At 41.1% G+C, this 22,248-nt stretch overlaps 1 protein-coding gene across 1 annotated transcript in view; it reads right to left on the reverse strand.

The window, feature by feature from the left end:
• The window catches only part of KATNAL2 (katanin catalytic subunit A1 like 2), a 66,277-nt gene extending 46,759 nt beyond the window's left edge, over window positions 1-19,518 (reverse strand). Inside the window, exons 1-2 of the mRNA XM_032422772.1 lie at window positions 19,441-19,518; window positions 18,798-18,851 (exon numbers count right to left, since the gene is read on the reverse strand). Of these exons, the coding sequence (XP_032278663.1) occupies window positions 18,798-18,851; window positions 19,441-19,518 (132 nt within the window). The remainder of the gene's footprint in view (window positions 1-18,797; window positions 18,852-19,440) is intronic.
• Between the last annotated feature and the right edge of the window lie 2,730 nt (window positions 19,519-22,248).

Raw genomic sequence — 22,248 nt, forward strand, 5'->3', positions numbered from 1 at the left:
TCTACTGAAAGAGGAGATGTTCCATACCACCCCATTGTTATTCAACCCTGAACTAGGTTATGGAATTACGGTATTTGTGTTTTTTTCAAAAGCTCATGCTGACACAGGCTACTTTCTGTTTACCACAGAGCGGCACGATAGGGAGATCAGACTGCTGTCACAGGCACTATCAGTCCCCTGATGTATACAATGTGAAGTTCTCAGTATCGCCTATGAGGTAAATAAAGGATTTAACTGAAATCCATCAAACCTTTAGAACCAACTTCTCATTCACCAGAGATAGAGCTGCAGATGAGACCTCAAGGAAGCAATCAGACAAATCTGGCAGGGGAGATGTTCTAGAGAACAATTCGCGTGGTTTCTTGAACTTGAACAAGTCGGTGTTGTTAAAAATAAAATAACAATAGAGAAGGTAGGGGGTGAGGGAAGTTGTGCTGATTCAAAGAGACGCGAGGGATACAACAACCAGATACAATGCATGATGCAGGTTAGAGAACTAGCTGGTTACAGAACACTACTTAATATGATTTCATTTTGATAAAGCATGTGTGTGTGTGCATATATCTGTATATACACACATAGAAAAGGATTTGGAAGAGTGTCTATCCATATACTCACCTTTGGTTAACACCTTAGTGTATCTGGGTTGTGGGAATGTGCTGTTTTTATTTTATTTATTCTCTTTGTTACCTATCATTTCTTTAAACTTGATTTGTGATTTTGGAAGTGTTCATGTGATATTAGAACTGCCAGTTGATGCTACTGAGAATATCAAAAACAATAACTGCCAAGAATTCTTAAATCTAATAAATTCTAAGACTTGAGATATCTTTAAAACCTAGAATAATGGGGGGAAATATAGGCATCTATATAAACAAACTATGTAAATAATGTTAAGACAACTGGAAAGAATTGAGGGAAAAGTTGATAATAATACTTCACAATGTATACCTCTAGAATTCTTCAACAGATTAAAAAATTTAAATATAAAAAAATAAAGGAAGAGCGACCATGGAACTTTCTTGATTGGAGCAAGAGTTCTGGCCAGGTGCATTCCTGGAGATCTGACGAGGACCTAATCAGTTCTGATCTAATCAAAGGAGCTGTAATTAATGCTGCCATCTTAAGACTATTAAGTGATTACTTTTAGTGGTAATAATAGTAATAATAAAATGTAGTCCTTCTAAGAGAAGGGTAAGTGCCTTCAAGGATAATTGGGTTGGAGGGGGGTGCTTGGGCTGATTTGACTCAGGCCCTACTGTGGATGTTCAGGTGGTCACAACAAATGGCTATTCATTCCTTCAGGAATTTATTTGATGGCTGTGTCATACACTGCTTTGGAGGCAAGCCGAATGTAGGGACTATTACCGTCCTCACGGGACTAAACTGTTCCTTTAGACTAATCCTTCCTGTCTTCAGGCTTCAATTCCTCCACCAATCAGAGGTGAGTGCTCACCCTAGACCTAAGCTACTTAGATTCAGATTCCAGCTTCACCTCTTTCTGTGATGTGACCACATGCAAGTTAATTTGATCTCCCTAAGCCTCAGTTTCCTCATCCATAAAATGGGGGAAATATAACTCGTTTTGTTGGGTTAAGTTGAGGTTAAAATTAAGACGGTCAACAGCAGGCGCAGGGTGCCAGGGTGGTCACTGCTGATTGGTTCCTGCTAATTCTCAGGGCCGGAGCGGGCGGGGCAGCCCAGGGACCACCCACAGGAGTTCATTTCATTGGGGCGCGCGCGGGTCACAGCCCCCAAGGGGAGGGTGGGTGGGATACTTCTGAGGCCAGGATCTGGTGAGGGGGCTTCCTTCCGTCATGGGCTGCAGCTGCAGGGGCTCCGCACCCCGAGGAGCAGAAGCCAGGGAGTCGGGCGCACCCAGACTGCAGACCTAGCTCCCCCTGGGAGCACCAGTCCGGGCCAGGCCCGCACCCAGCCAGAGGCGCGACGCAAGCCTGGCTCGGGGCGATGGCAGCGAAGTCGGGGCACCCAGCTGTGCGGGAGCTGCGGCTGTGCCTGCCCACCAGCCTCCCCCCGAAGAAGCTGCGGCAAGATATGAAGAGCCCGTCCGCCTGGCCGGTCTCTAGCCATGCTCGCGGAGACCCGAGGGGCAGGCCAGTCACTCGCCTGCCCCAGCACCAGCACATCCGCAGCCCTGCCGGGGCCGGGGCCCAGGGGAAGAAGTTGACTCCTGTGGGTCAGACGCTGAGCCCTACTTGGAGAAGAGGATTCCCCAAAGCGCCCTGGAACCGCTCTTCTGGAGGCCGCAATGGAGGGAGACTACCCACACCCCTGCAAAGCGTCCAGCAGCCCATCGGACTGCCCTGAGCACAGACAGAAAAAAACACAGGAAAGCCTCCAAGCTTGACAGGCCCCACCCAGTGTCCCACAGTCGTGAGCGGAGACAAGGAAGAACCACAGACTTGCTACAGTTTAGTCCTCAGAGCAGGAATCTTCTGGTTACTCCCCAGGAGCTGTCTGGGGACAGGCACAGATGCCCCACAGGCCCACGTTGCATGCCAGAGGCCTGGAGAAGGCCACTCTGCTGCCTCTCAGGACAGACGGGGCCTCAGGCAAGAAGGACACCTGGGTGGCCCCAAGGGGAAGGGGCTGTGAGTCAAAGCAAGGGGCACCAATCTTCCTAAAGGGACAAATTCCTGGTGGGTACCAAGGGACGTGAGAAGTCCAAGGCTTTGATCAGCCAGAAATCACACCAGGTCTTCTCCAGAGAGGAAAGCCCAAGGCCTCTGTCCTGAGACAACACAAAGATACGGCCTCAGTGAGGATGTCAAGGAAGAAGGAAAGAGGGCCACTGCATCCCTAAGTTTTCACCTCCGTGGGTGGTTGCATCAGATGCCTTAAAAAGCAAAAGCACAAGCCTCCCAGAAAACCAAATCAGACAAAAACAAGCCAAGTCTAGACAGCTTAGATGTAGGAAAGTGGGCAAGAGGTCTGTTGCCCAAGGTGAAAGAGAAAGTTCTAACAACTCAAGGACTCAGGAAGGGAAAATAAAAACTTCTAATTTGGATAGAAAGCCAGTGGACTCCCTCCCTGACATTGAGGAGGCTGATCTGCATGATGAATTGGAAGCAGCCACCATGCCTTAGGAGGCATACTATGACTAGCCCCAGAAGAAAAAGGGAAAAGGAAATGACCGTGAAAACTTCAGCTACTGCACTTGGAGAAAAGTGACTTAAAAATGATTCTAAAAGCACTAGTGAAAACTTGGACTCGGGCCAGAGGTTACCTAAGGTGAACAAAAGCAAGTCAGAGAAGCTGCGGCCGTCCAGAGCCCCTTTAGCCAAGCTGAAAGAGGTCCCCACTGATGCATTACCAGTGTCGCCAGACCTTCCATTACCCAGAGGACAGGCCAATTACTGACCACTTCTGCCTTTGAGTTGATGTCCTCCTTCCAACCAAAGCAAGAAGCACTGGTTCCCCAGGAAGAGGAAGCCGCTGGATTTCCTGGGTGCAGAATGAATTTGAAGATGCAGATGTTTTCTGGTTCCAAGGGTGCCTATCTGCACAAGATGACGACCCTGTGAAAACCGCGCATCCAGGTACTTAAAAACAACATCAATCTTGGAGGTGGGAGGAGTCACGCATTCTGTTCTTGAGCCCATCCATTTTGGAGATTTTATGGCAATCAGCTATACTGCATAAATATACAATCATGTACTAGTTGAAGAAACATAAATTATGGAAAATTCATTGTCACCAAAACGTTAAGAAAGAAAGTCCAAAAGAGCATGGGGTATGGTGGGAGCCATACGTGCAGCTTCGGGATGCCCGAGAGCCGCAGCTATGGAGTACTGACAACAAATATTGGATCTGCACCTGTCAATAAGCCCAAAGGCTGGCAGGCAAAGCTGACCCTTTTCAGCTGTGTGGCCCAGCCCCCTTCTGATATTCAAAGGAAGCAGGAGAAGTTTGAAATAAGGAGGAGCAGCGGATCAAGCCAGCACCATCCCCCCCCCCGCCCCCACCCTGCCCCAGGAAGCAGCCAGAGCGACAGTCTGAACCTCTTCTCGGAGAAGCCGGGCTCTGACAGCCTGAGCTCCAGCGGGGCCCACAGGGGGTGTGGTGGTCAGCAGCAGGACACCCGCCCAGCAAACTGCCCCAATGATGGCCAAGACAATGAATGATTTCAGGAAGAGATTCTCTCAACAGTAAACTGAGGACTTGCCCTGGACATGGAATTTGGGGGGAGGAAAACACAGGCCGTGGGGGTTAGGGGATGGGACTTCTGAAGGAGACCAGAATCTTTTGCTTTGTGGAAACTTTTGGACTCTGGCTCCTGGACTTTTCAAATGTTGCACCTGTGAGCCTCTGCGCCACGGCCTCCCAGCCTGGAGAATACTTCAGAATGCTGAAGATGGGAAGCCTCGGTTTCACTGAGCATTTTAAGATTGATTATACTTTTGGGGTGCCTGGGTGGCTCAGTCGTTAAGTGTCTGCCTTCAGCTCAGGTCATGATCCCAGGGTCCTGGGATCGAGCCCCGCGTTGGGCTCCCTGCTCCGCGGGAAGCCTGCTTCTCCCTCTCCCGCTCCCCCTGCTTGTGCTCCCTCTCTCGCTGTGTCTCTCTGTCAAAAAATAAATAAAATCTTTAAAATAAATAAAATTAATAAAATTAAAAAAAGATTGATTATACTTTTGTCAAGTCGCCTCTCAGTAAACAATAAGATACCTTTTAAATAATAAATAGTATCCCCAGATTGTACTTAAAGAAATAAAACTACTTGGCATGGTTTGGTTTTTGTTTTTTTTTAAGATTTTATTTATTTATTTGACAGAGAGAGAGACAACGAGAGAGGGAACACAAGCAGGGGGAGTGGGAAAGGAAGAAGCAGGCCTCCCACTGAGCAGGGAGCCCGATGTGGGACTTGATCCCAGGACCCCGAGATCATGACCTGAGCCGAAGGCAGACGCTCAATGACTGAGCCACCCAGGCGCCCCTGGTTTTTGTTTTAATCTCAGAGTAAATAAGGCCTTCTTGGACACAAACCCTAGAAACCATTAATGAAAAAGACTGATAAATTTAGCTACATAAAAATTTTAGAAATCAAAAACAAGGTCAAAGGAAAACAGTCCGGGAAAGATATTTACAATTTTATTAATGTTCAAAAGGCCAAATTCCTTTATATATAATAAGTACCCACAAATCAACAGGAAAAAGGGACCAACAATTTACTATAAAAATGGGGAAAACATAGGAAAAGATAGTCCACTAAAAAGGAAACACAAATGAGTCTTAAATGTATGAAAAGATGCTCAATCTTATAAAAATGCAAATCAAAGACATAATGTGATAGAAATTTTTACCTATTAGATGAATAAAGTTCAAAAGAACAGCCTGCTGTGTTGGAGCAAATTACCATGCATTACTAGTAGACGTATAAATTGATACGACTTTTACTGAAGTTACTAGGCAAAATGTTGAATGTATATATTCTTTGGTACAGCCGTATCAGTTTTAGGATGAGAGACTGAATATATCAATGGATAGTGGTCAGACCCACATAAGCTCAGGAAGCCAAACCACAACCTCTGCAACAACCATCCCAGAAAACCAAACCACAAACTCTACAGCAAGCAGTCCAGGAATCGAAATCACAGCCTCTATAGGAATTGGCCCAGAATGGTCAGGATTTGGTCAACAACTTCCAGCCTCCCGATTTTTGCCCCCAGCTTCCAAATGAGGACCAAGCAAAGAAAGCCAAATATGCTCTCCAAATCAGTCACATAAGGTACCCTGCTTCTAGTTAGCCTGCCTCCAGCAGTCCCGAGTCAACAACCTCCAGTCAGAAAATACCTGAAGCCTTCCTTTTTTTTTACTGTCAAGCTTTCCCATTCCCTTGCCTGCCTTTCTCTGCCAAATGCAAGTGATGATACCTGACTCCCTTGCTCCAGCAAGTTCTCAATAAAGGGCTTCTGCTCTCATTTGGATGGTTTTCATTTCTTTCTTTTTTTTTTTTTTTTTAAGATTTTAATTATTTATTTGGCAGAGAGACACAGCGAGAGAGGGAACACAAGCAGGGGGCGTGGGAGAGGGAGAAGCAGGCTTCCCGCGGAGCAGGGAGCCCGACGCGGGGCTCGATCCCAGGACCCTGGGATCACGACCTGAGCCGAAGGCAGACGCTTAACGACTGAGCCACCCAGGTACCCCTGGTTTTCATTTATTTCCATAGAACTTTATTCTACAGATTCATATATGTCAAATATACACACCTAAAAACTCTTTAATATAGCAACTTCACTTAATAGGATTTTACCCTACAGATATACCTGCGTGGGGGTGGGGGGATGGTGTATTCATTAATGCACAGACATGACCAAGGCATTTGAAACCACTTTTTCCCGAGTTCATTTACCTGCCTATAAGAGGCTAAGATGCTGAGTAGTATGTTTGACAAACTGAGGGTGCTATAGGTGCAAAAGTTGGAATCCAGGACCCCGCGTAATAGGGCACCCTGCTAAAAACCTGTGAAGGGCTCAGTCCCGGAATAAGGACAGAGGAGAAGCTGAGCTGCCCAAGCTCAGTCCAAAATCGCAGTCCCTGAAACTGGATTAAGATGTTCCTGGATTGAGGGGCACCTGGGTGGCTCAGTTTGTTAAGCATCTGACTATTGATCTCAGCTCAGGTCTCAATCTCAAGGTTGTGAGTTCAAGTTCCGCACTGGGCTCCACTGAGTGTGGAGCCTACATTAAAAAAAAAAAAAAAATGTTCCTGGATTGCTAGTACCTCCCCCTCAGGTACAATAATGCCTCTTATTCCCACTTCTATTCAACATTATGTTAGAGGTCTTAACCAGTAAGATTAGGCAAGAAAAACAAATGGCATAAGAATTGAAAAGCATTAACTCTGTATTTCTTTATGAATAATATGATTGAATAGATAAAGAAGTCAAAAGAATCCACAAATAATTCCTAGAATCAATAAAGGAATTTGGCAGTGTTGCTCAAATAAAATCAATATACAAAAATCAATTGTATTTCTACATATCAACAATAAACGTAAGATGAAGTTAAAAAAAACAAGAAACCATTTACAGTGACATGAAAACCATTTACAATAGTTATCAAGGACTAAAAGTATATCTAACAAAAGATGAGCAAAATCTCTATGCAGAAAACTAAATTGCTACTGAAAAAATTTAAGAAAGTTGGAATAAAAAGGATAGGTATTGATCAGAAGACTCATTATTTTTTGTCAATTCTCCTCAAGTTTATCTTCAGATTCAATTCCATCCCAATCAAAATCCAACAATCTTTGTGGAATTTGACAAGTTGATTCTAAAATACATAAATATGTGTTGTAACAGTAATCATTTGACAAAAAAGAACCAGTAAAAGTCTTTGCTTTAATAGATACTGAGATTGCACAACTACAGTTATTAGGACAGTGTGGTATTAGCATAGGAAGTAGACAACTAGACCAGTGGAACAGCCTTGAGGGTGCAGAAACAATTCTGCATGCACATGGACAAAGAATAGTGTGGGAAAGGACATCTTTTCAGTAAATGCTTTTGGAAAAAGTATTATGTCCTACCTCATCCCTTAGATACAGACATGTGTATGTTTGCATGCACACACAAATCAGTTTCACATGAATTACAGATCTAAATGTGAACATAGTAAGATTTTTAGAAGATAATATAAGAAATATCTTCATGATTTTGGAATAGGGAAAGATTTTCTGAGGATACAAAAAACCCACTAACTGTAGAAGGAAAGATGAATAAAGTGACCTTTATTAAAATATGAATTTGTGTTCATAAAAGAGAGCATAATATCAGCACTTAAAAGAATTAATATACAAACATATCGTGAGTTCCCCCCAAAAATCAATTAAAAAGACAAACACACCCAATAGAAAAATGGACAAGAGAAATAGGTGCTTTGCAAAATGAGATATCCAAATGGCTAATAAACTAACAGAAAGGTACTTGACCTCATTTGTAATCAAAGAAACATAAAATAAAGGAAAAATAATTGATAATACCAAGTATTGCTTAGGATGTGGAGCAATAGGAATTCTCATGCATTGTAAGGGCAATATAAACTGATATAACCACTATGGGAAATTATTGGGCGTTACCTACTAAAGTTGGACTTATGGCTATTCTGTGTTTCAGCAATTCCTCTCCTTGGGTTCCTGTTTACCTGTTAGCTGCCTTCCCTACTAAAATATAATCACCATGAAGGTAGAGGCAGTGTTTTGTTTTGTTTTGTTTTTCACTACCATATCCTCAGAACTTAATGTATCTGACTCGGGCTCTCCATAAACATTTGTGAAAAGACTTACAAGATATGTAATAAAGTAAGGGGGAAATATACAATGAAGAAAATGATCTCTTCTGTGAAAAGAAAAAATATATAAATACATATGCACTTATGACATGTACATATATTTCTAAATAGGTATATAAGAAACGACAGATAATAGTTTCTTACAGGGTGAGAAAGCAGAAATGGGCAGGGGGTGGAGAGTAGGGAAGAAGGCATTTACTTTTCATTGTATGTCTTTCTGTTAAATATTGTGTGAGTTCTTATATTACTTTTGAAATCACCTTTATTAAGGTATCATTTACATATAGTACAATGCATTCATTTTAAGTGCACAGTCCCATGAATGCGTGCACATATGTAATCAGCACTCCCATTCAGATTTAGAACATTTCTATCACCCAAACTTGTTCCTTCTGCCCCTATGGTTGTTGGCACAATTCAGTTCCTTATGAGCTGGAGGACCGTGGGCCTTAGTTTCTTGTTGGCTGTTGGCTAGAAACTTCCTTCCATTCCTTGCCACATGGGTGTCTCCAGAGGGCAGCTCATAACAAAGCACCTTGCTTTGTCACAACTAACAAGTGTGTGTCCATCCTGCTTGGAAGTTTTTGAGTTTCTTGGATCTGTGGGAAATTTTTAGCCATGATTTCCTTGTATTTTTTTCTCCTCTTCGTCACTGCTCTGGGATATGAATTGAACGTGTATTTGACTCCTTGATATTGTCCTTCATGTCACTGAGGTTTTTGTCCATTTTTTCCTTCAAACTTTTTCTATGTGCTGCAGTTTAGATAGTTTTTAATGAGTCTTTCAGATTAAAATATTGTCTTTTTCAACTCTGTGAGTTGTGTTTTATTTTTTATCTTCTGGTTTTTTCTTTAGAATTCTGTTTTCCTTAAATCCTTAAACATATTTATCATAGCTATTTTAAAGTCCTTGTCTGCCAATTCTGTCTTCTCCACTATTTCTGAATCTATTTCTGTTGACTGAGTTTTGTCCTGGTTTTGTTAGATTTTCTTGTTTCTTACAACCGCTAGTAGTTTTTTATTGGATGCCAGTTTTTGTGAATGTCTGGATTTTCTTGTCTTCTTTTAAGCGTGTTGAGTTTTATTCTGGTGGATAGTTTAGTTATTTGTGGGTAAGTCTGATCCTATCAAGCCTTGCTTTTAAGCTTTGTTAGGAAAGAGAGATCTAAAGTGGCCTTACTCTAGGGCTTGTTTAGCTTACTCCTAATGCACAGCCTTCCTGGAACCTCCACTAAGTGCTCTGCTCTTCCACAGCATTTCTCCACTCGGGCTGCTTAGCATTAAAATGTCTTTCAATGTTACAAGGAGGTTATATGAACACCACTAGTTGTTCAGTTTATTGTTCCCTGGTAACTGGGTTTTCCCCAGCTTTGTATATTTTTCACTCTATAGATGCATAGCTTAGTATTCAGCCAAAAACTCAGAAATATGGAGCAATTTGTTTGCAGAGCCCCCTCCTCCCTGGTCCCCTTTCCTCCCACCGTCAACCATTTAAGTCTTCCCAAATTATACTCTCGGTCTCATCTCTGCTCTGCTTAGATACTCCCTTGGGCGTCAGAACCCAGTTACTGCTTCCAAGCAGAAGCCCTTCTCTTGTGAGCACACTGTCCACTGGCTGAAAACAGATTATTCATATACATAGGCCAGGTTTCTAGCTGTGTACAGTAGGAAGGCTAGTCTGGCACCTGTTACTCGATCACAGTGGAAAGCAGAAATCTTTATCAAATTTTTTGATGCTTACAAGATTTATCTGGGTGATGGGGCACCTGGGTGGCTCAGTCAGTTGAGCTCCCAACTCTTGGTTTCGGCCAGGGTCATGATCTTGGGGTCTTGGAATCAAGCCCCGCCTGGGGCTCCCACTCAGTGGGGAGTCTGCTTGAGATTCTCTCCCTCTCCCTCTGCCCCTCCCCTTCCTCATACATGCACACTCTCAAATAAAAGAAACTCTTAAATAAAGATTTATCTGGGTGGTGATTTATATACTTTTGCATTTAAAAATAAAACCTAATAAATGTTATTTTTCCAAAAGAAGGTATTTTTAAACCAAACCATCAAATATACCAATTCATATCTGTACACTCTCATATTCTCTTTTAGTAGTTGAAAAAAGAAATAAAACACAAAAAACAAGTCTCCAAGAGTAGCAGTGTGACATTCGCAAAGTGTTCCAGGTGGTCCGATCAGTCTCCCTTTCTTGGTCCACGTCCAGGAAGAATATGGTCCCACAGCAGCCACAGCATTTTAGAAGATACACACGAGGCTGCTGCAGTGGTCAGTAGTGAAGTGGTTAATCTTCCTTCCGGAAAAGCAGAGAAGAACATTTAAACCATAAAAGTTACTTAAAATTCAGCTTTGCTTTACGGTGATTTAGAGTTTGTTTAATTAGTATTTAGAACTGCACATTGTTTATAGCTATTGGTATTTCAATAGATGCTTAAATGTTTGAACATTTAAAGTTTAATAAGCCTCAGTTCTTTGAAGAAAAACATTGATGTAATTAAATTTTCAATTACTCTTTTGTTTAGGGGCCCATGCAATTAATAAAAGCTAAGGCATTTAACAACACTCATTTAAAAACCTAGTCAACCACCTCATTAATTAGCTAACACTATAGCAGATATTTTTTAATATAGAAGTCTCACAAAGGCCAAGTCACCACTTTTGAAAAGTATGTATAATGACATAGGAGAAATAAAATTAACTTTGTTCCAGGATTATTCTGTATGTATGTATGTGTGGATCAATAATGGCTTTCCAAAAAGCATTCTTGTGCATTGATACTAATTACTGTTTATTTGTTTTGAATTGTGTGGTCAAATTAAAAACACTGAAGCAATTTCTCCTCAGAGCTTCCTTGCCCTTAGCACATTTTAGAGGATCTTAAATTCAAGTTGAAAAGAAGTAAGTAAGTAAGTAAGTAAGAAGAGGTCTAAAGATTGGAAGAAGTCTTATTTTAATTAAACACTACATTTATTTTGGGTTTTTTTGTTGTTGTTCTGTTTTGTTCATGGTTTTCCTCTCCTTTATTTAATTTCTTCTTTTTTAAAATTTTTAATTTAAATTAATTTCATTAACATATAGTGTATTATTAGTTTAAGAGGTAGAATTTGGTGATTCATCACTTGCATATAACACCCAGTGCTCATTATATCAAGTGCCCTCCTTAATGCCCATCACCCAGTTACCCCATCCCCCCACTTCCCTCCCCTCCAGCAACCCTCAGTTTGTTTCCTATAGTTAAGGGTCTCTTGTAAGCGCTGTGAATTGTGCAAGACTGTTGAATCTCAGATCTGTACCTCTGAAACAAATAATGCAATATATGTTAAGGAAAAAAAAAGAAGAAGAAGAAAGCAGGAGGGGAAGAATGAAGGGGGGGAAATCGGAGGGGTAGACGAACTATGAGAGATGATGGACTCTGAAAAACAAACTGAGGGTTCTAGAGGGGAGGGGGGTGGGAGGATGGGTTAGCCTGGTGATGGGTATTGAGGAGGGCACGTTCTGCATGGAGCACTGGGTGTTATGCACAAACAATGAATCATGGAACACTACATCTAAAACTAATGGTGTAATGTATGGGGATTAACATAACAATAAAAAAGAGTCTCTTATGGTTTGTGTCCCTCTCTGTTTTTATCTTTTTATTTTTCCTTCCCTTCCCCTACGTTCATCTGTTTTGTTTCTTAAATTCTACATACGAGTGAAATCATAGGGTATTTGTCTTTCTCTGACTGACTTATTTCGCTTAGCATAATACCTTCTAGTTCCATCAACTTCTTTGCCAATGGCAAGATTTTATTCTTTTTGATGGCCAAGTAATATTCCATTGTGTATATATACCACATATTCTTTATCCATTCATCTGTTGATGGACATCTGGGCTCTTTCCATAGTCTATAAACACTGGGATGAAGGTGCCCCTTTGAATCACTGTGTTTGTATCCTTTGGTTAAAAACTAAGTAGTACAATTGCTGGGTCGTAGGGTAGCTCTATTTTTAATTTTTGAGGAACTTCCATACTGTGTTCCAGAGTGGCTATATCAACTTGCATTCCCACCAACAGTGTAAGAGGGTTCCCCTTTCTCTGCATCCTTGCCAACATCTGTCATTTCCTGAGTTGTAATTTTAGTCATTCTGACTTGGTGTGAGGTGGTATTGCATTGTGGTTTTGATTTGTATTTCCCTGTGCAGAGTAATGTTGAGCATTTTTTCATGTGTCTGTTGGCCATTTGTATGTCTTCTTTAGAGAAATGTCTGTTCATGTTTTCTGCCCATTTCTTGACTGGATTATTTGTTTTTTGGGTGTTGAGTTTGATAAGTTTATAGATCTTGGATAGTAGCCCTTTATCTGATAAAACATTTCAAATATCTTCTCCCATTCTGTTGGTTGTCTTTTAGTTTTGTCAACTGTTTCCTCTGCTGTACAAAGGATCTATAGTTCATTTTTGCTTTTGTTTCCCTTGCCTTTGGAGATGTGTCTAGCAAGAAGTTGCTGTGGCCAAGATCTCAGAGGTTGCTGCCTGTGTTCTCCTCTAGGATTTTGATGGATTCCTGTCTCACTTTAGGTCTTTCATCCATATTGAGTTTATTTTTTTTGTGTGTATTGTGTAGGAAAATGGTCCAGTTTCATTCTTCTGCATGTGGCTGTCCAATTTTCCCAACACCATTTGTTGAAGAGACTGTCTTTTTTCCTTTGGATATTCTTTCCTGCTTTGTTGAAGATTAGTTGAGGGTCCATTTCTGGGTCTTCTATTCTGTTCCATTGATTTATGTGTCTGTTTTTGTGCCAGTTCCATACTGCCTTGATGATTATAGCTTTGTAATATAGCTTGAAGTCCAGAATTTTGATGCCACCAGCTTTGGTTTTTTGGTTGTTATTTTTTTTTTTTTCAACATTCCTGTGGCTATTTGGGGTCTTTTGTGGTTCCATATAAATTTTAAGATTCTTTGTTCCAGTTTTTGAAAAATGTTGATGGTATTTTGATAGGGATTGCATTAAATGTGTAGATTGCTCTAGGTAGCATAGACAGTTTAACAATATTTATTCTTCCAGTCCATGAGCATGGAATGTTTTTCCATCTCTTTGTGTCTTCCTCAATTTCTTTCATAAGTGTTCTGTAGTTTTCAGAGTACAGATCCTTTACCTCTTTGGTTAGGTTTATTCCTACGTATCTTATGGTTTTTGGTGCAATTGTAAATGGGATTGATTCCTTCATTTCTTTCTTCCGTCTCATTGTTAGGATACAGAAATGCAACTGACTTTTGTGCATTGGTTTTATATCCTGCCACTTTGCTGAATTCCTGTATGAGTTAGCAATGGATAGTGGGGGTGGAGTATTTTGGGTTTTCAACATAGAGTACTATGACATAATACTCAATAGAGTATCATGTCACCTGCAAAGAGTGAAAGTTTGACTTCTTCTTTGCCAATCTGGATGCTTTTTATTTCTTTTTGTTGTCTGATTGCTGAGGCTAGGACTTCCAGTACTATGTTGAACAACAGTGATGAGAGTGGACATCCCTGTTGTGTTCCTGACCTTAGGGGAAAGCTCTCAATCTTTCTCCATTGAAGATGATATTCGCTGTGGGTTTTCATATATGGCTTTTATGATATTGAGGTATGTTCCCTCTATCCCTACACTGTGGAGAGTTTTTATCAAGAAAGGATGTTGTATTTTGTCAAATGCTTTCTCTGCATCTATTGAGAGGATCATACAGTTCTTGTCCTTTCGTTTATTAATGTGGTATATCACATTGATTGATTTGCAGATGTTGAACCACCCTTGCAGCCCAGGAATAAATCCCACTTGGCCATGGTGAATAATCCTTTTAATGTTTTGTTGGATCCTATTAGCTAGTAACTTGGTGAGAATTTTTGCATCCATATTCATCAGGGATCTCCTTTTTGATGGGGTCTTTGTCCGGTTTTGGGGTCAAGGGAATGCTGGCCTCATAGAAAGAGTTTGGAAGTTTTCCTCCCATTTCTATTTTTTGAAACAGCTTCAGAAGAATAGGTATTAATTCTTCTTTAAATGTTTGGTAGAAATCTGCTGGGAGATATCTGGCCCTGGACTCTTGTTTGTTGGGAGATTTTTGATTACTGCTCCAATTTCTTTGCTGGTTATGGATCTGTTCAGGTTTTCTATTTCTTTCTGTTTCAGTTTTGGTCGTTTATATGTTTCTAGGAATGCATCCATTTTCTTCCAGATTGCCTAATTTGTTGGCATATAATTGCTCATAATATTCTTTTATAAATGTTTGTATTTCTTTGGTGTTGGTTGTGAAACAAGAAAAGTCTCAAATGCACAATCTATCCTTACACCTAAAGGAGCTGGAAAAAGAACAGCAAATAAAGCCTAAATCGAGCAGGAGAAGAGAAATAATAAAGATTAGAGCACAAATCAATGATATAGAAATTAAAAAAAAAACAATAGAAGAGATCAACAAAGTTAGGAGCTGGTTCTTCGAAAGAATTAATAAGATTGAAAACCCCTTGCCCTTTAGTTTTATTGATTGTTTCCTTCGCTGTGCAGAAGCTTTTTATCTTGATGAAGTCCCAATAGTTCATTTTTGCTTTTGTTTCCCTTGCCTCCAGAGATGTGTCTAGTAAGAAGTTGCTACAGCTGAGCTCAAAGATGTTGCTGCCTATAATCTCCTCTAGGATTTTGATGGTTTCCTATCTCACATTTTTTAATTTATTTTTGTGTACAGTGTAAGAAAATGGCCCAGTTTCATTCTTCTGCATGTGGCTGTCCAGTTTTCCCAAAACTATTTGTTGAAGCGGCTGTCTTTTTCCATTGGATATTCTTCCCTGCTTTGTCAAAGATTAGTTGACCATATAGTTGTGGGTCCATTTCTGAGTTTTCTATTCTGTTCCATTGATCTAGGTATCTGTTTTTATGCCAGTTCCATACTGTCTTGATGACTACAGCTTTGTAATATAGCTTGAAGTCCAGAATCATGATGCCTCCAGCTTTGCTTTTCTTTTTCAGGATTGCTTTGGCTATTCAGGGTCTTTTGTGGTTCCATACAAATTTTAGGATTGTTTGTTCCAGTTTTTGAAAAATGTTGATGGTATTTTGATAGGGATTGCATTAAATGTGAGCGATGTTTATAGCAACAGGGGCCTACCTCAAGAAGCAAGAAAAGTCTCAAAATCTCAAATTAACAACCTATCCTTATAACCTAAAGGAGCTAGAAACAGAAGAACAAACAAATTCCAAAAAAAGCCAGGAGAAGGAGGGAAATAATTAAGATTAGAGCAGAAATGGATGGAGGGAAAAAAGGACAAAGACCCTAGAAGAGGAAGTGACAACAAATATGACAATAAAATTGACAAATGGAAAGCAATTAGATAAATGCCAGCTGACTTAAGAGAGCACAGAAAGACAAAAGCAAAAGACAACCAAAATCAAAGAAAACCAACACCTATAGAGAAAGTAGTCAACAAGAAGCACCTAAGTATGACAGAGCCCTAGACAATTACAGGAACTGAGTGCACTGGGTACTTCTGGATTCACCAGGCACTTCTAAGGACAGAAATAATGAGGAGCAGGCTGAACACAGTATAAGAGATTCCCTTCCCCACCCCAATCAGGTGACAATTCCTCCCCTACCCTGGCTGAAGATTGGACATTTATTCTGAGAAGAAACTCAACCACACAAACTTTGGAAAGGAAAAAGTAATTAAGTATGCAATTACGTAATTAAGGAAGGAGTAATTAAGTATAATCTGTGCACTGAATAGTGAAGAGAAATCCCCCACCCCACACAGAGCTGTCTTCCCCTGTTTAACTCCAACAATGGTGGCAACCAAGCTTATTGTGCCCTTATTCCTATAGGAGGGTGTAGAGGATTTCTCCCTGGAGAAATTGAAGATCTCAGAGCAATTGTATATGTATGTATAATTTGAAACAACAATAAAAATCAACCAAATAAAAAGGAAGTATTCTGGAAATCCTAATACAGTAGATGATGTAGATGATCAAAATTGCTTGTGGACACGCAATCCTTTTTATAGTCAGTTCACCAGATCACCGCACCCACCTCCACCTTCTTGCTTCTGCAGACCCCTAATCAGCACAACTGCTTGACTTACGCCCCCTGCAAAATCAAGCCATCAATGGCCATACCTAAATATGTCTCTCAGCGCCATCTAGGGAATAAAACAAAAAATAAAAGTGCATCTGCCTTCAAGTTACATGAATTGTTTGACAGGCTATGTCACATGCAGGAAGCAGTAACACAAATTAATCACAAATTAGGGGCACCTGAGTGGCTCAGTTGGTTAAGCAGCTGACTCTTGATCTCAGCTCAGGTCTTGATTGCAGGGTTGTGAGTTCAAGTCCCATGTGGAGCCTACTTTAAAAAAAATTAGGGGTGCCCGGGTGGCTCAGTAGGTTGAGCATACAACTCTTGAAATCAGCTCAGATCATGATCTCAGGGTCCTGGGATGGAGCCCCACATTGGGCTCCCTGCTCAGTAGGGAGTCCGCTTCAGGATTCTTTCTCTCTCCCTCTGCCCCCCCCCAAGTAGATGAATAAATCTTAAAAAAATTAATTAATCACAATTAAATACTAACTTGTATGGTGCAGAATATGTGGAGTTCAGAGACATGTCAGATCAAAGAGAATGTGCCTGGATCAGTGGGAGGCAAAGCAGAAAGTGGTGAAGAAGAGACTGGATGCGGAAATTGGGCTACACCATTGCAGTGCTCTGTAGGTCACGTCGAGGTTTGGAGGTTTTATCATAAGTGTAATGAAAAGCCAATAAAAGGATCCCAGCTAGGGAGTGACACAATTTTAAGAAGATCACTGGATGAAGCATGGACTAGAGGGAGGCAAAAACCAATAGGAAGAATAGTTAGGAGGCTATTGCAGTGTATATGTAAGAGATTATGGTGGATTGGATCAGGATCTCAGCTGCAGAGATAAGGATGTTTAAAGACCTATTATAGAAGTAGAATCAGTAAGATTTGCTGCTCTCTTCCTTATGTGGAGGACAGAAGGGAGGGACTAGGAGGAAGGAGCTAAGGAATACTCCCAGAATTCTGATTTGGGCAATTGGTGGATGGTGGTTTCACATTCCCAGGTGGAGGAAGACTGGGAAAGGTACAGGTTTTAGAAGGGAAGCAAAAAGTTAGATATTGAACAAACTAAGATGCAGATTCTTGAGATATGCCCCTAGATTTGTCAAGTAATCAGTTGATTCATTATCCTCTCTGTATTCCACCTTCTAGGACACCATGTGGGCTTGGGGCCCAGCAAAGAAATCCACTCTAGAGTCAGTTTAGGGGGTGGGGGGTTGTTGGCATATAGATGGCATTGGAAATCATGAAAATATATGAGACCATTTAGGGCAGTGGTTTTCAAACCTGGGTATGTGTTTACAATGCACTTTTCAAGACCCCATCCCAGATTGTTTCTGATTCAGTAAGTCTTGGTGAGGTCCAGGAATCTGCTTTATTAAAAGTCAATGCAAAATGTTCTATATGTGGGTAATTTGGGCTAGACTGAAATAGGCTTGAGGACAATCCAAGCTTGAGGAACACCAACCCTTTCCAGAAGCTGGAGAGAAATAGAGAGAGGTTGGTAGGTAGAGGGGAATGTGAGGGCAACCAGAGGGTTATCTCTTCTTCTGTATTATTTGTTTGTTTGTTTGTTTTTTAAGGTTGGAGACACTAGGGCAGTGGTTCATAACCTTGGCTACACACTGTAATCCCCTGCTGGGCTTTAAAAAAAAAAAGTGTTGATGCACAGAATCCACCCAAAATCAGTAAATCAGAATCTCTAGAGGTGGGGGCCCAGATATCAGTATTTGTTTTTTTTTAACTTTAATTTTATTTATCCTCCCTCCTCCCCAAAGCATTGTTTTTATTTCCCCAGTGCCTGGCATTGAGTATGTCCTCAATTCATGGGCGCTGTTGTGTAAAGTACTGCTGGGCGGTTAGCAGATGGTAAAACAGAAACCGCTGTATGACCTGTCAAGTTCATGTAATCTTCGTGTGAAAAGGATTAGAGTCCAAGAACTGAAGCCCGAGAAGGGAATTAAATACCTAAGGTCTCTCAGCCTTGGTAAGTGGAGAATCAGGATCAGAACCCAGGGTCCCAACTCCCAGGTCAGAGCTACCCTGCCTTTCAACAATCTGCCTTTTAACCACTCCCCACACCTGCTCACCCATCAGGACAGCCGGTCTAATAAACACCACACCGTTTCCTAAATCACGAACTGCGGTCCCTTTCATCAAATCCGTAGGCACTCCCAAACCGCCCTCGGTCCCAGACCCATCCTATTCCCATCACAGCCTCAAGCCCAGTCCCTGGACTTGACCAGTGGGGCCTAAGGTCCCTCCCTGCCCTTGTGCCACTCGGCGGCGGGGGGGTTGGGGAGGGCTGTGTCGCCATAGCAACCGGGGGACACACAAATCGGCCCGTAGCAACAGGACAGAAGAGTTCCTAGCACAGTTCTTTTTTTGTATATGCTTTCCTTACCGCTTCCCGTGCCTGGTGCGTGAATTTGAGGGTCTGGTAAGAAAGCTCCATTAGCTCCTGTTTTAGGGCCGGAGAGGTGAAAATGGCCAGTAACTAGCCTGCCCAGTACTTCCAAAGAAAGCGGCTCGGAGAAACCTGACGCTTAACCAGCCCGCCCCTTTCAGGATTGGTCGGAGCCTAGACAGGTCAGCCAATCGCTGGACATAAATGGATTCTTTCTCATGCCAATCAATATTAAAAATAAGCACGTTTAATCCGGAGCGTTTGCACGGCATTGACCAATCAAGAGATGGAGAGGGGATGATTGACAGGACTTGGGGCGGGGTTTGAAATTGGTTTGGTTCGCTTAATTTCTGTCTCTAAAATGCAATTTACTAAACTTATGTATTTGTCCTTGATTTCGGCAGTTGTTTAGGCCTTTGTGACCCAACGCCTACGTTCCCAAGACTACACTTTGACATCCCGTCTTTTCTAGGCCCCCATCTCCCCCCGTATTAAGGTAAAGGTTTGGAAGGAACTTCCTGCTTTACTTTGAAATGTCTGCAAGTGGTCCTTGTAGACTGGAAGAATCTGCTGTGGACTTTGGCTGTCAGAAGCTTTCTGGGATGCAAAGTGTGCATCAACCTTTCCCTTCTCCTCCAACTCCCTCCACGCCAGACCTATGCTCATTAAAAGCCGACAAACATGGACTTGACATTTTCCTCTGCTCCATTTTCCTCATGTGTTAACTACTTTGTGTCTTCGATATCTTTCCCTTCTGTCTCACTTGCTGTTAATCCCATTCTAAACCATCCCCTCTTCATTATCTTCGGGCTTCTTCTTCCATTCTCTACCCTTAGGATACAAAATATCCAAGTTTCCTCAATCTAATACAAAACAAAACAAAACCCAAAAAATCTCTCATCTTATAATTGCTGAATTGAATCACCTCTCTCCCATTCACTTCAAGCTTTTTGAAAGGACTAGGTGTCCTCTTCTTCCCTTTGTCACCTCCCATCCATTTCTCAAAACATTCTGTCCCTCCTCCTTTGAAGCTGTTCTTACCAGGGTCTTTAATAACTTCCTAATTAGGAAAGCCAATTATAGATCATTTTACACCTTGACCTTATTTAAACTTAGCGCCATTTGAACTGTTGACCACTCTCTCATTAGAAATAATAACTACAATTTATTAAACACCTATAGCACCAGACAACGCACTTTTTTGTGGTTATCTAATTTAATCCTAACACCCCATGGAGAAGTCATTAACACTCCCAATTTACAGTTGTGGAAATGGGCACAAAGATCCAAATTAGTCAATTTTAAGTTATGCAACAAGATAAAATTAGGATGCAAAACTGTCTCCTGAATGAAGCCAGTGTGCCTTTCCACTACACCATGCTGCCACCCTCCCTGTCCAGTTTCACCTGTCATTCCTCCAACCCAGGCAACCCCCCACTCCCATCCCCAGATTACATGAATTGTGAACTACTTCTGAGCAGTTTCTTTTGCTTAGAGGATCACTCTCACTTCATTTGCCTAATAAAAGCCTATATTGCCTCCTAAGACAGAGCTCAGAAATCACCTTCTAGGACAGTTCAATGGAGCTTTTCCAATCACTACACTTACCCCAGATAGAGTTTAGGCAGAGAGAAAATTGGTCCTGATTTCATTGCATACCTTTCCTGTTGCACTTATTACATTGTTTTGTTGACATAATTTTAAAAAAATTTAAAACAGAATTCTCTTTAATATGAACGGACACATGTCAAAGATGCCCCTTAAGTCCTTGAGGGAGCTAGTTAAATGGTAAAGGTGGTTTAAAGAGCATTCTGAGGTACTAGGTATTCACAGGCATTTAAAGAAAACAAAGTTAGAATAAGGGGCGCCTGGGTGGCTCAGTCATTAAGCATCTGCCTTCGGCTCAGTTCATGATTCCAGGGTCCTGGGATCGAGCCCCGCATTGAGCCCCACAGTGAGCCCTGCATCGAACCCCTCATTGAGCCCCGCATGGGGCTCCCTGCTCCCTGCTCCGCGGGAAGCCTGCTTCTCCCTCTCCCACTCCCCCTGCCTGTGTTCCTTCTCTCGCTGTCTCTCTCTCTGTCAAAAAATAAATAGAATCTTTAAAAAAAAAAGAAAGAAAGAAAACAAAGTTAGAATAAGACTGCTGGATTATATACAAAACTGGTCAATGTTCTACAGGGCAATACAACCATAGCCTTTGGAATTTTTTCTAAGGGGAATAGATACATTCCTCTAGTTTTGGCCATTTACATTTCATTTTTAATTAAAATTTAAAAAGTTAAAAATTCAATCCCTCAGTCACACTAGCCCCATCTCTAGTATTTAGTTGTCATATGTAGCTTGTGGCTGATACATTGAGCAACACACATCGAGAATATTTCCATCATCACAGAAAGTCCTATTGGATAGAGATTGGGCCTCCTAAACATTGTTCTAGTGTGACACGGAAAGGTCATGCTATACTGTTTTGCTTTATTTCCAAACTTAATGTAATTTTTTCTAAGGAATCTCCTTCATGTGACCACTGGCTTTCAAACTTTTCTAACCAAGACTCACATTAAGAAATTCATTTTGATCAACTAATATTTGACAAGTCAAGAATACTCAATGGGGGAAGGACAGTCTCTTCAATAAACTGCGTTGGGAAAACTAGATATTCACACGCACAAGAATGAAATGGGACCCCTATCTTATACCATTTACAAAAATTAACTTGAAATGGATTAAAAACTTAAACATAAGACCCGAAACCATAAAACTCCTAGAAGAAAACATAGGAAAAAGTTCTTTAACATCGGTCTTAGCAATGATTTTTTTTGGATATGCACCAAAGCACAAGCAACAAAAACAAAAATCAACTATAGCAAACTAGAAAGCTTCTTCACAACAGAAGAAATTATCAATGAAATGAAAAGAGAACCTATGGAATCAAAGAAAATATTTGCAAACCATCTTTCTGTTAAGGGGTTAATATCCAAACTATATAAGGAACTTACACAACTCAATAGCAAAAAACAAACCAAAAAACCCAAACAATCCAATAAAAAAAAACAAAAACGGGAGACATACAAATGAACAAATTCATGAAAAGGTGCTCAACATCTCTAATCATCAGGAAAATGCAAATCAAAAACACAGTGAGATATACCTTACCCCTGTTAGAAGGACTACTATTAAAAAGACAATAAATGTGGGCAAGGACACAAAGAAGGGGGAACCCTTATGCACTGTTGGTGGCAATATGAATTGGTACAACCACTATGGAAAACAGTATGGAGGCTCCTCAAAAAATTAAAAATAGAACTACTATTTGATCTATCACTTCTGGATATATACCCAAAGGGAAAGAAATAACCAGCTTGAAGAGATATCTGTACCCTCAAGTTCATTGCAGCATTATTTACAATAGCCAAGACATGGAAACAACTTGAAAATCCAGATGATT

The sequence above is a fragment of the Phoca vitulina genome, unplaced genomic scaffold (assembly GCF_004348235.1).
Source record: "Phoca vitulina isolate PV1807 unplaced genomic scaffold, GSC_HSeal_1.0 scaffold27, whole genome shotgun sequence".
Taxonomy (NCBI): Eukaryota; Metazoa; Chordata; class Mammalia; order Carnivora; family Phocidae; genus Phoca; species Phoca vitulina.